This window comes from Balaenoptera musculus, chromosome 6 (assembly GCF_009873245.2).
Source record: "Balaenoptera musculus isolate JJ_BM4_2016_0621 chromosome 6, mBalMus1.pri.v3, whole genome shotgun sequence".
In the NCBI taxonomy this organism is placed as follows: Eukaryota; Metazoa; Chordata; class Mammalia; order Artiodactyla; family Balaenopteridae; genus Balaenoptera; species Balaenoptera musculus.
The window spans coordinates 96,014,467-96,028,128 of NC_045790.1; the positions used below are offsets into that span (position 1 = coordinate 96,014,467).

Below are 13,662 nucleotides of genomic sequence, written 5' to 3' on the forward strand. Positions count from 1 at the left end.
AAGAAGGCATTGATGTCCTCCCCTGTGTCAGCATATCCCCACCGGGCGCAGGAAGTAGCTGGTGGAGACCCTTCAGGGCCGGCGTGAGTTCATTTCCCCGGAGCCGAGTGAGCAGCTTAGGAGAAGCTGTGAGGCAGCCTGGGAAGAGTCAGAGCATTTGCCTCCCCAGCCTCACCCATCTGGATTCCAGTTCTCTCCAGCGGGGCCTGAAATGAGGCTCCAGGTTCTTTAACGCAAGACAGCTTCCTGCCAGGCTGGGGTTATTTTTCCCAGAGAAAAGCACTTCTGCTCCTTGGTTTCCAGGGAGCTGTGACCTCCTACCCCTCCAAAGATTGACGAAGGGATATTGATCCGGGGCCTTTTATTTCAGTAAAGTGTCAGGTGATCTGGCCCCAAGGGGCTGGGTGTTTGAAGCTCACAGGCAGCTGGAAGCCTCTCTGTTCTCTTAATGGGCTGCTCTTTACGAGAGGCATGTCTGTATCACAGGGAAGGCAAGATCCCTGCTTGCCCTGTGGCCTGGAATAGGCTTGACAACAGTGGTTTTGGAACCCATGGGGAACCCCAGACTCACGTCTTAGTTGGAACTCCCAGCAAGTGGTTTCTCTTCATTGCCTAACAGGCAGGTAGTGTCCAGAGAAAAACCAGGGCAGGGCAAGAGAGTCAGGATTTGGGGACAGTTTTCCACTCTGCATTGAGAAAGCCCCAACTGCCTGGGGGGCAGCAGCTCTGATTGTTCCCCCAGCAGCAGGTCCTGGTTAGTTATCAAGTGGGTGGGATTGTTCTGAGCAGTCCTTGACCCTGGGGCCTCTATTTCCCTGGACAGGTGTCCCTCAGCCCCTGCAAATCCATGGGACAGATGCAGCCCACGACTGGCTGTACCAGGGGCATCGGGTCAAAGGCCACACGGGTCTGGGACCATCCGCTAACTTGGAATTTGATCCTGGCTCCATTAATTTAACAGTCTGCTCTTTGGGGTTAGGAAGACCTAGATTGGAATCTTGGCCCCGCCGGTTCCTAACTGAGTGATCTTGAGCAAGTCACATACTCATCTCTGAACCAAGGCTGATGAGCCCTACCTTGTAAGGTTGTTGTAATGATTAAATGAGATTCAGTAAGATACTGTGTCCAAGGCACTTAGCACAGAACCTGCCACACGGGTGAGTGCTCAATAAATGGTAGCTATTATTTCTGTCAGCTTCCTAACGGGGAGAGCTTTTCATATTCATTTACTCTCCATTAGAGACATCACCAATGATTTATTGATCCTTTAAAATAAAAGCTAAGAGGAATATCTCACATTCTTTGTAATGTACCTATACTGTTAAACAAATGAGGCAAGATCAAAGGCTCTGGAGGAGGCGGAAGACAGACTTTGAATCCCTCCTCTCCTGAGACCTCCTGGGGCTGCTGACTTCACCTCTCTGAGCCTTAGTTTTCTCATCTGAAAAACGGTAACAGCTGTGTTTTTCCTTCCTCCCTATGTCATTGGGTCATTGGGAGAATTGAATAAAATGAGAGAACATTTGTCACAGAAAGCGAGCAAACGTAAATTGTAGTAGAAGAGGTTTTAGTTTTTACAAGGATAATATTAGTTCAGGAACAAGGAGGTTGAGGCAAGATGGGGGTTTTAAAGAAGGCAAGGGGAGCCATGTTTCTAGTTGGATTTGGGGATGCTCACGTTTGAATGCAGAGGTCTGGGCCCAGTGCTGTCGCATCTGGCGGGCTCTGTGCTTAGCTAACCACCCTGCAGTCAAGGAAGCCCTGCCTCTGAGGGAGTTTCGTGAGGATGCTTTCAGGGCAGCTTACAACCTTGACCTCGGAGCCTGATATATGAGGGCACAGTGTCTATGAGTGTTGAAACTGAGGAGTCGGATCACAGAGTGGACCAAGAGAGACGGTTCACATGCAGGGACAGCCAGGCGGACAGTGGGGGGCCCCTGATTTAGACAGATTTAGGCAGATGGGACTTCAGCCTCCCTGGAGGGAGCTGTCTCCATGCTCCCTCTCTTGGCCAGGCCAGCCTCCGAAACTCCAGGCAACACTTAGAGAGGAGCCCTGGGAGCAAGGCCCTCCCCAAAATGTGTGCCCGTCTAAAACAGCCAGCCCCACCCCCCAGCCAGGCCTAGGGTTAAGTCCTTGGTGCCTCAGACGCCTTCTTGAGATCATGGATGGGAAGGTGCTTTTTAAAATTGATACTTAGATCAAGGGAATTATTATTAAGGCAGAATCCTGCTTCAGAACAGAAAGAGAGGAGGAAGTTGGGGCTCAGGGAGATAAAAGTAGAGGCAGGCCTGGGAGGCTCGGGCCAGGACCAGATTTGTGGAGTGATGGCCTTTCCAAGTGGGAAGGGACCACAGTCCCTGCCCCAACTCTCCCCTCGCAGGGGGAACACAGTGAGACAGGGAGCGGAGGGCCCTCTAGTCAGCTCCTGCCCCACCTGGCTTCTCCCTGGAGCATCTTGGGGTCTTTGCTGGGTGTGTCCTTCCCCTGCAGTGGGCTGGGGGTTCTGGGAAGTGGGGGGAATCGGTTATTAAGTGGGAGGATTGCCTCACCACATCCACTCAGTTCCCTGAAACCAAGAGGTGGGGCTTTCTTCCCTCTCTCCTCTGATGCTTTTAGGAAGAACAGCTTCTGAGCACTTTGGGGCCGGAGAGGAATGGCTGGCACCCTGGGAACACTTAGCATGGGAGGTGGCCCTTCCCTGAAGGGGAGCATCCCTGAGGGTTGGGTTTGATGGCAGGGTAGACTGTGTCCCCAAATGCTGTTAGATGATGCTGATAACCACCCCAGCTCAGAGCCTTTGCATTTGCTGTTCCTTCTGCCTGGAACAGTTTCTCCCTAGCACTTTCCTGGCTGGCTCTTTCTTGTTCAGCCTTTGCCGGAGTGCTGCCCCTTCAGAAAGGCCTTCTCCATGTCGTCAGGCTCAGATAGGACCTCTCCCTTTTGGCCTTTCCACAATTTGTAATTACATTGTTTAATTGTTTATTGGTTTATTGTCTCTGCCCCCATCCTGAGGGCAAGAACTCAGTCTCTCTTATCTCCCTCTTCACCCCCAGGGCCTACTACAGTCCCTGACACAAAATAGGTGCTCAATAAATATTTCTTAAACAAATGAAGTACTAATAACAACAATAGCTGCTGTTTATTGAGCCCTGGGTTATTGCTTGCCCTCCCAATGGCTCTGAGAGGTAGGTGATACCACTGTCACTCCCGTTTTACAGACTTTCCTGAGGTGACAGCTAGGAAGTGGCAAAGCTGGGATTCAAACCAGGCCTGCCCAACTGCAAAACAAGGAAGGACTGCGTAGAAACACTGTCTTTTTCTCTGTTCCAATCCATCCGGCTCACGCTCTTAGCTCCCTGGATGAGTTCATCTAATCGCAGCCCTGTGGGGTTATAATCAAATTCCAGTGGAGACAGAAAGAGCTAGCCACCCCCTGCTCAGAGGTCCTGGAGAGGATGATAACACTGGGCGTGCTCTCCCGCCCCTCCCCGCCCCCAGCACGTTCTGGCTCCTTCGGGGCGGGGCCGACTCCCTGGGTCCCAGCCGCTCCCTGGTGCCTGTAAGCTGGCCTGGATTTGACCTCATCCCGGAAGTCCCTCCAGGGAGCCAGAGCTTACTGAGGCCTTCACTTGCCAAGCACTGCGCTAGGCCCGGCTGAAAAAGGCCTTCCTAGAGGGAGATTCTAGTCTAGCTGGGGAGACAAGACTGCAGCATTTAACAAGGTTAAATAGCAAAGTGAGATTTAAATGACAGCAGTGGTAGAGCCTTGCATTCAGTTGAGCAGAACAGTCACTGATCAGACCCAGCTCACGTGTCAGGCAGTAGTGTGGCTGTACAAGGCCACACAACTGCTCTCCAAGGACTTTCCGAAGGGACCGAGTCGCTGTTTGGGCACCCATCTAACCTTGGCCTTGTGATCAGATGAGTGTGCTGAGGTGGGGGAGAGGGGTTCTGTGAGCCCAGAGAGGGGTCCGTAGAGCATCAGAGGGGCGGAGACCTTGGCCCTCTGGGTCCCCCACGTGCTTCCCCAGCTGCTGCCTTGTGCTGCCTGTCCCCGGGGGTGACCTCACCATCGCAGTCGGTGGCTCTCCACAGAACTCCACTGTGTTGGGAACCACTGCCTCCCTCCCTTCCCCCAACCCGTGGGCACACGGCTCGCCAGCTGGCCCCCGAGCCAGCTTCCCTGCTCGTCTGGCTGCCTCGATGTCACCGGGGATTAGTGTGCATTTGTGGCTTTTAGCGGTCACTCCCCTCCCTGCTGCAGCCTCACCCTCTGGAGCCCAGGGATGGGCTTGGGCTTGGTCCTGGGAGCCCCCTGAACCCGGGAGCAGCGCTGACTGCCCCTTTCTCTGTTTGCCCTGACATCAGAAGGCAGAGTGCTTATTCACTCTGGAAGCACACTCGCAGGAGCAGAAGAAGAGGGTGTGCTGGTGCCTGTCGGAGAACATTGCGAAGCAGCAACAGCTGGCGGCTCCGTCCCCTGAGAGCAAGGTAAGGGCCTCGCTGGTGGCCACAGCCCTGGCTGCCTGGCTCCCCCTCGGCCAGCCTGCACCCTTGAGCCTCCGAATTGAGCTTGGGACCAGCCCTGGCTTAGGACTTGGATCTGGGCAGCAAGCTCTTGGCAAGGAGGCCTGTGCTCGAACGACTCTCCCCCTTGGCGTGTCACTGGATCTACTGAGCGAGTTTGACGGTGCTCAGGTAGAGCGACAGAGCCAAATCGAGCACGACCCGTCAATTCTCGGTTCTGTTCTCTAGTTTGCCAACGGCAAGGTCTAGTTCGGGCCGGCCTCCCGGCTGCTGCCTGGCATGCGGTCCCCCTCTGCTACTGGGTGTAGGTCGTGCCCAGGGACAGCGAGCACACGGGTGTTTAACACTGGCCCGAAGCAGACAGAGTTGGGAGGGGACGTTTGCGGCAAAAGCCGTGCTGGTTCGATGCAGGCCACGGCCAGGTGGAGCCAAGTGGAGTTTTCTGGGGACTGGGAGCCGGCCAGCTGGAGCATCAGGGAAGATTAGAGACCCCCAGCTGAAGCTGATCTGGGGCAGGCACCCCCCTCGGCTGGTCCTGTGCCTGTGGAGGGCGTTGGGATCGGAGCTGGACTACAGCCTTCCCCTTGGTCCCCCGGATGCCAGCCCAAGGCACAGTTGTATTCCCCCATTTGTGAGTCACTCAGGTCCCTTCTCTTGCTGAACGTGTTGGCCGTGTTGGGATTTGGTCTGATTTGCTGCAAAGGGAGCCATGGTGGTTGGTCGGCCGGAACCAGGGAGAAGAGGGTAAAGGAAAGCGAGTGCCAGCTGGTCAACTCACAGGCCTCGTGCTGCTTCCTGCTGCGTTGAGGGCCGCCCTGCGCGCCATGCATACGTAGCCCAACGGGGCAGCGGGGCAGGCTGCTGAGGACGGGAGGTGGGGAAGAGGCGGCTGCGCAGCCCCTGCTGGTGGTGGCGGACGGCAGCTCCTCAAATAGTGCGTGTCTGAGAATTACGTGATCTCAGACCCGACAGTTACCTTGTTTTACACTTGCCGGGGGCAAGAATAACTGTGATGAGGGAGGACAGCGGGCACAGCATGGACTTCCAAGTCACATTCTGCTGCTGGCTGGCAGGTGACCTTGGGCAAGTCACTGTACTACTCTGTGCCTGGGTGTCCCCATCTGGGGATAGTAGTTTCTCCTCCAAAGGGTTGCTGTGCAAATTAAATGAGACAGTGCATACACAGTTCATAGCACAGTGCCTGGTATTCAGTAGGTGCTCTTGCTACACTGGCTGGTTCCCAGTCTCAGCTTCTACTCCTCAACAGAGACTTGCCAAGGCTGTAGGCTGCCTGGCCCCCTTGATCCTGGGTTGGTCACAATCAGAGACCAGGCCACTTCCTCCTCACTGGGGTGGCCGCTGGGATGTGGCATGCTTGCTCTTGTGTTCCTTGGTTTTCTTGTGTTTTAGGCTTAGCTCCTCCTGATCTGGGGACAAAGTTCTCTCTGCCTCAACTTCAGAGTTTGCCGGCTCTGGAGAGTGTTGGCAACAGCCTTCTCAATGCCCTGGGGAGTCTCTCCATCTTCGGTTAGGGGGTGAGGGGGACAGTTTGAGTGACTGAAGGTAGGCTGGGTTTCTGAGACAGGCGCTGGTCGCCGCAGGGCTGCGAACTTGGCTGACTGACCCTGGAAGGGCCCGAGGGTTTGGGGCCTGGCTTCCGGGCCACGCCAAAATATATGGGCAGCCTGGGCAGGCAACAGCTGGACGCGTCTTCAAATCAAAACTCTTTAAACGTGTGCTTAATGGAGAAGCTCTGTGTTGGGCGGGAGGCGGGAAAAGACGGAGGGCCCGACCGCTGGGGCGGCCTCAGGATTGCCCCCTCACCTGGGAACGGGCCCTGCCCAGCTGGCACACCCCACTTGGCTCACCCTCCTTGAAAGGCAGTTAGTAACCACTTTTTGTTAGGCAGGCCCCTTGGGGATCTCGCTGCCCAACCTTCCCTACCCCCATCACACCCACTGGAAGAGTCATAGCAGCTCATTCCTTCTAGTCGCGTGCAGAATGCTTCCTGAGAGAAGTTCCCGTATATAGGATTTTCTCCAGCCCCGTATGGTTCCAGGAGTGCTTCAGCAAAAAAAACCTTAACCACCGGGCCCAGGTGGCTGTCCAGCCGGCACAGGCCATCCACCTGCGCTCGGCTCCGTCAGGTCCTAGCTGCCTCCGAGGTGACCGTGAACCTCCTTGCCAAGGGCTGGGCCACAGCCCTTTTACTAGGCTTGCTGTCCTCCAGGGGAGAGAGAAGAGGGAAGGTCAAGCAGAGCTTGGACACTGGCTTCTTGCTTTGGTCAAGCAGAACACTTCTGCCTGAAATCTGTTTGGAGCCCTCACTGAGGAGCACGCCTTTTTTTTTAAACGCCTTTTCTTTGTTCTGAGACTGTTCCGCCTTCTGCTGCAGAATGGAAACCGAGGCCTAAGCCACTCCTTGTCTGCCCAACTCCAGTGCCTCTCTGGGGGAAGAGGGCTTTGCAAGGCAGCTCCCCAAACTCCTGTGCTGCCACTTCTCAACCCTGTTCCTTTCAGCAGTGTTTGCTGACACTTGGAATGTGGGATTCTTCAAACATCTCAAAAAATGCAAAAGTTCTTCCCCAATTTGCAAAACATGATAAATGTGATATGCCCTGAACATGAAATGCTTCTGGGGAAAGACAGAGGGAATTGGAGGAAGATGGATTCAAAGGACAGTAGAGAGGCAGGTGTGCCACCCCCTGCTGTGTGACCTTTGGCAACTGCTTCCTGCCATGGTGGTCCCATCTATGCATTGGTCAGGTGGCTCTTCCAGCTCTTCAAGCTTTGTGATTCTCATGAAAGTTGAGGACCTGGAGTCGTCCAGTTCTCCAAGATTTCTGTATAACTTGATTGCCTGTGGAGTGCGCTGCCCTTAGGGGCCAGGTCTACTCCCCTCCTGGTGGGGGGGAGGGGCAGACATAGACTTTCTGTGCTGTGTCTGAGGTGCCTGTGACCTTGGGTTGCAGTGTTGGGGTCCCGGCTGGGACAAGGACACAACGAGGCAGACAGCAGCCGACTGCATCCCTTCTCTGGGGCTCCACTGCCTTTCTCTGGCTCACTCCTGGCTGACCGCGGCAGGTGGAAGGCTACTCCAGGTGGGCCTGCGTGCTCCCTCTTTCTGTAGAAATAAGTGGCCGGCTTCCTCTCCTCTCCCAGTTTCCTTTTTCTCACCACCCCGTTCTTCCTCGTCAGCATTCTGCCCCCTTTCTTGCTTCATTGTCTATCCCTGGAGGGAAACTACCTGTCTTCTTTCACCTGGGACAACTTCTACTAAACTCCCTGCCATGGGGAATGCTGCCATGCTGCTAATCTAGAATAACTCACAGGTGGTCCTATCTGTGGTTGTTAAGGCTAAGCTAATAGGGAGAGACAAATGCATATTGTGCTGGTTATTCAATCAAATATAGAAATAAATGCCTGCTCGGGGCCGGACACTAGTTTAGGTCCTTTATGGGGGTGGGCGGAGGGCTCTTGGCTGTACATTCATTGTCAGTGAACCTCCACGAGCTCCCACCACATGCACAGCGCTGGCCTGGGCAATGGACATTTCTTGGGGTGCACCCTGAGCTCAGTGCTGGGAATGCACAGGTGAATCTGTCATATTCTTTCCTTGGGAAATTGCGGTCCAGCGGTGGAGACCGCTATGCCAACAGACGGTTCAAAAATAACATAGCGAGTGATATGGGAGGCGTGAGCTCTTACCGCTCTGTGACCTCAGGCGAGGCACCGAGGCTCTCTGAGACTCAAGATTTTCATTAGTAAAGTAGATGGATGAACAGGGTTCTCGTGAGGATTAAACTCATGTAATGTGCTTAGCAAAGTGGCACACAAGAAGAACTCTGTGAATTATTATTATTATTAAAGTTATGTCTATATAGGAAGATTCATCTAGTGACCTTGCTTATTGAAGCTGAATGCTGCCGCTTTGAGCACATGTAACGACTGCTCCATGTCACTTCCTGGTAGCCACCTGCTGTATTCCTGAGACCAGGCAGGGAAACTGAGGCCTCCTGGGTGTGCTCTGGCTGTAAGACTTCTCCCAGGTGTGACACCAAGGTGCGTGCCACCTCGTCATCTCCACCAGGGCGGCTAGAGATGGGGCCCTGGAGATGCCAGGGTCTATCTGAGCACCTTAGAAAGCAGCAGGGGCAGGTCCTGGAGTCAGGCAGCCCTGGCCCGAGTCGACAGCGAGCTAATTCCAGTTCTGTCTGGTTCCACAGAAACTGCACCCTTATGGCTCTCTCCAGCAGGAGATGGGGCCGGCCAACTCAACCAATGCTACCCAGGATAGAAGCTTTACCTCATCAGGACAGACTCTGATTGGCTGAGCAAACCCAAGGGCAGGACTCTGCTTCTGGCAACTTAACCCTTTCTTGGGCATCCCCTACCACACAGTAACCTCACCTCAACTGGACCCAAAACGGAGGACCAAGATGGTGGGCCTAGGGTCATCTGAAGGGCGTGGCGCCACGGGTGTGTGGACTGGCGTCAGAAGGGCCACAGTGGTGTGAGAGGCCCTGTGGGCAGATGCAGACTGGATCAGAAAGCCCCAGATGGAGAAGACCCAGAAACTTATTCCCTACAAGGAAGAAGGAGGTGAAAATAGCATCTGGGCTACCCGTGGTTCCAGCGCCTGCCTCAGGGGCAGCAGGAGAAGTTGGGAGAGGTCAGCCCTGACGGAGAACAATGCCAAGATCCGCTGCTGCCAGAAGATATCTCCACCCATTCGCTCAGTTTTCATCTGAACTCATGCATTCATTCCTTCATTCATCAGATATTTTTAGGGCGTCTACTTTATGCCAGGCTCTGGGCTAGGAGCTGGAGATACTATGGAGAATGAGAGGGACGTGGTCTCTGCTCTTATCAAGATTTCAGTCTTAGTAGGGGAGAGAGCATTACGTAAACACCAACACACACACACACACACACACACACACACACACACGGGATTACACACTGTGATCATCAATGAAGGAAAAGAAAGGATTCCTTTAAGAGAGAATATTATTAGAGATTGCTGTGTGTGGGTGTGTGGGTGTGGGGTGGGGGAGGGGAAGAGCATAACTTTTAAGCCAAGAAAGGAGTTAGCCAGTCAAGGACTTTGGAAAGAATTTTCCAGACAGATGGAACAGCCTGCGAAGAATACCTGAGATAGCAAGGAGCATGGCGTGCTGGAGGAATGGAGGCCAGGCCGTTGGAGCTGGAGCTTAGTGAGGGGGAAGACCAAGTGGGTGGGGGCCAGATCGTACAGGGCTTTGGTGGTTAATGTTGTATGGATTGCATTTGAGACACAGTGGGAAGCCATTGAAGGCTTTTGAGAAAGGGAGTCACAGAATCTCAGGGACATTTCTAGATGTTGAGAGAACCCAAGGAGGGGCCCAAGTGGGTGTGAGGAGATCAGGTTTTTTTTGGGGGGGGGGTCCCTTCAGTCCTCCAGGTGATGGGTGATGGTGGCCCGTCCTGGATGATGGCTGGGGAGGCGGGTATATGAATGCCCAGACCCTCGGGTAGGGGAGGCTCTGCGATGAGAAGAGAGAGTTTCCTGTCCCTCCACCACTCTCACCCTCATCCTCCACTGTGTCTCACTCTTTCAGTGGATGCGAGTAAGGATGGGGCCTTCCTCACGGAGCCCCCTCCTGGTGAGGCCTGGGTAGGGACCAGTGCTGAGTTCCGAGAATGTCCCTGGGAGTTGGGAGTTATAGGTGCTTCAGCTGGCCAAGGTGGTCAAGTTCACAGGTCCCCAGCCTCAGCAGGGGTGGCCTATGCTGTCCCTCCATCCTGTGAACACAGCCCTCTGGAAACTGACTGGGTTTGCTTTCTGCAGAGCTCCTGAGGGTCAGGGACTGGGGCTAAGTGTGGCTCAGCACACTTAGAGGAGGCCGTCCTGCCATGAGGCTGACAAAAGGCCTACCAGGGGACAGCGGTTAGAGCTCAGCCTGCTCACTGCCTGCTGCACTTTCTGGTGCAGCCCAGCGTTGGGCAGCTTTCACACCCTTCTCTAACTGCGCAGACATAGCTCACACACAAAGGGTATGTGTAGGATCAGGGTCATTTGCATAGAAAGGGGGTCAGAGAGGCTGGACTTCAGCTTAGAGAAGTCCCCTTGGAGCTTGGACACTCCGTGTTGTGTCTTGTAAGAGCTTCTCCGTGTCTTTAGAGAGGGATCTTGTGCCCTGGTTTGCTCAGCTGCTTTGGCTACTTGACCCCTAAGAAGGGTGGCCCAGAAGAGAATTTGCCCCTTACCTCCCACGGATCACCCCTCCTCCCAGCCTAGGAAAGATCAGACCCGTCGCATCAGTAATCTAACGGGATCAGCCCAATGCCCTGCCCAGCAGGGGAATAGCCTGGGCCTGAAGTGGGACAAGTGATCCGCAGTGTCTATCAGCCGAGACTCCGCCTGCAGGGTTAATTCTGAGAGGCTGAGCAGCTGAGTCTGCACAGACAGCAAGCTGCACCATGATTTCATTTGCTTCCCTTACAAAATGACATTAAGGGGAGTGGGAGGCACAGGAGAATTGCCCGTCTGGGAAGACAGCGAGCTTTTCTCTCCCGGACCTGGGGACCTACCTCTGTCCACCAGACAGGTGCAGAGGACGGGGGAGCTCTGGCAGCAGGGAAACAGAGACTCGGAATGCGGCACTTAGCCCTGGGGACAGCACTTTCCTCTGGCTTGTCCCAATAAGCTGCTGAGTGGAGCGGAAGCTCCCGTCAGGGTCCTAGACCTGGCTGGCTGCTGGGAAAGCAGACATCAGCTCCTGGAGGGCCCTGGACCCATCTTTCCAGTGACTGTCGTGAGCCACAGTGCCATCGCTGCTCTGCCTCTCAAATCGATGAGACAATTAATTTGGCTCCACGGGCTCGAGAAGATGAAATATGACCGGGTGGCCACTGCTCCTCAGAGGCCCTGTCCATCCCAGACGTCCAGGATGATGAACGCATCGAAATCGCATTTGAGAGTCATAATCACGGGAAACATGGCCGAGCCCCTCCCTCCACATAAATCACGCTAAGAAGCTCACACAATGGTCTCTTTCCTGATGGGCCAATTGTCTTGGTGTGTGTCTCGGGGCGAGCTGGGAGCACGGGAGCACAACCATTTATTGTTGAAAAGGCCATCTGTGCGATTTGAATACAAAGTGATTCTTTAAGTTCCCCACACATCCTTTGATCCCATTTTTTTGTTTTCTTATTGTCTCAGGCTCTGGGTCTGTTGAAACTCCCAGTCTCTCCTGGAAGCAGTCATGCTCTGGTCTCTGCTGCCTGGGTCCTTTGGCCCTTTGGGAGTTGGAACCTGTTGGAAATAATGATGACATTTATTTATGTATGCCTTGTTTTTTTTTATTCTTTAGTTTAAATTCTTTTTTCATAAATTCTGCCACCCAAGCCTGAATTTCTCATACACGGCACCAAGAGCATTCTGCAGGTTGAAGGAGCAGGCAATTTCACAATGTGGGAGGGCTCCACACAGCGAGAGCATGGGCTTCAGAGATGGCAACTGGGATCCCCAGGCATTATCTCCCTTAGACCTCCCAGCAGCCTTGTTTTATGGATGGAAGGGACTAAGACTCAGAGAAGTTAAGTGATTTATCCAAGGTCACATAACTGGTAAGAGGCCGAGCTAGTCCTCAAGCCAAGGCCTTGCAACCTAATCCATTGCTCTTTCTAAATGAAAGATTTGCCTTTTAGGAGTGGAAGTAAGAGAAATCAATCATCTCCTCCAGGAAGAGCCAGGAGGAAGATATCCTGCAGGCAGAAATCGTGGCCCTTTAAGATCCAGAGGGGATGCTTTAGGACTAATAAAAATGAGATGCCTGATTCTCTACACAGTGGAGAATAAACTTCGAGTTCATATGGCCCAGGGGTGGCCCAGGCTGAAAAGATGAATAGCTTCACACAAGATTTAAGAGGTCTGATGTGAAAGACGAGGTGGAAGTCCTGAAGACAGGCTCTCAGCAGCACTGGGGTGGTGGGGTCACCCCATCCCCCTTTTGAGTCTGGCATTCAAGAGGACCAACAGCACAGTCTTGGGGTACCTGGCCGCAATGAACAGCGGCCGAAGGCAGAAGGGGATGGCTCAGGTTCAGGCCCAGATGCACTGAGCATGAGTACAGGAAGGAGGACTTTGACCTCTGCCCTGTTGAGGGTGAGGAGAGAGCCTACTCCAGGTTTTGGGCCCAGATTTTGCCAGTTGACTGACTTGGAATCTCAACCCTAAGTAACTGGGTGTCAAATGGACTAGATTTCAGATATTCTCCACCCGCAGCCACCAACCCCCCCAACCCACCCACCTCCGCCAAAAACCTGTTTTCTAGTCTCTCCAGCTCTCCGCCCTCCCCTGCTTGCTGCCCGTCTGGCTGCGGAGAGACTGCCTTCTTCCCGCCTTAGTCATCTTGCTATCTTTTTTTGTTCTTAAAGAAGACAGCACAGCCTTACCCTCTATCTTGTCTTGACCTCATCTTTCTTCAAGCCTTTCTCTGAATAGGGCCACTGTCCTCCAAACTGTTCCCAGATCCTTGGTTTAAGAGTAGAATAATAACAGTAGGTAATTTATAAGTGAGTGCTTAGACCGTGAACCTGGAGCAATGCCAGGCTCTTCACCTACATTGTCTCTTTAATCCTCACTACAGCCTCGTGAGGTTCTTTGTGGTCCTTACACATTTACTCTCATTATACTCAATTGATATAGGTAAGGACGCTGAGTCTTTGAGAAGAAACTTGCCCAAGGTCACACAGCCAGTGGGTGGCTTGGATTGGAACCTGGGTGCCCAGCTCCAGAGCACTGGCTTTGGATTGCTCTGCTCTCCTACTTTCCAGCAGTCACGGACCATCCAAGCTGGGAGGGGTGGGGAAGCTGAGCAGTCACACTTCCCGCTTCAAGACCATCGTGGGAGGCCATGGTCCCAGCCTGCTTCTTAAGGCTCTCCCTCTGCCCTCCTGCCTTGTGCCCACCGCTCGGCCGTACTGGATTATTTTCCTTCTCTGAATTCCCCATGCACGTTCGTGTTTAGGCTGTTTCTTCTGCCTCATGTTGCCTGCCCTCCTCTGCTGCTCCTGACACATACAGTCCTCAGCCTTCAAGGCTCCCCTGAGACACCTTTCTCAGGCGTGCATCAGAAGTCACTGCTT

At 53.8% G+C, this 13,662-nt stretch overlaps 1 protein-coding gene across 7 annotated transcripts in view; it reads left to right on the forward strand.

Annotated features, from left to right (window-relative positions):
* RGS3 (regulator of G protein signaling 3) overlaps nucleotides 1-13,662 on the forward strand; it is a 129,306-nt gene that overhangs the window by 60,388 nt on the left and 55,256 nt on the right. For 5 of the 7 annotated variants that reach the window (XM_036855444.1, XM_036855445.1, XM_036855446.1 and 2 more), the window contains one exon: nucleotides 4,372-4,494. In XM_036855444.1, coding sequence (XP_036711339.1) covers nucleotides 4,372-4,494 — 123 coding nt within the window. Of the gene's footprint in view, nucleotides 1-4,371; nucleotides 4,495-8,756; nucleotides 12,792-13,662 lie in introns of those variants that run through there. The other 2 variants (XM_036855448.1, XM_036855453.1) reach the window with 1 other exon arrangement.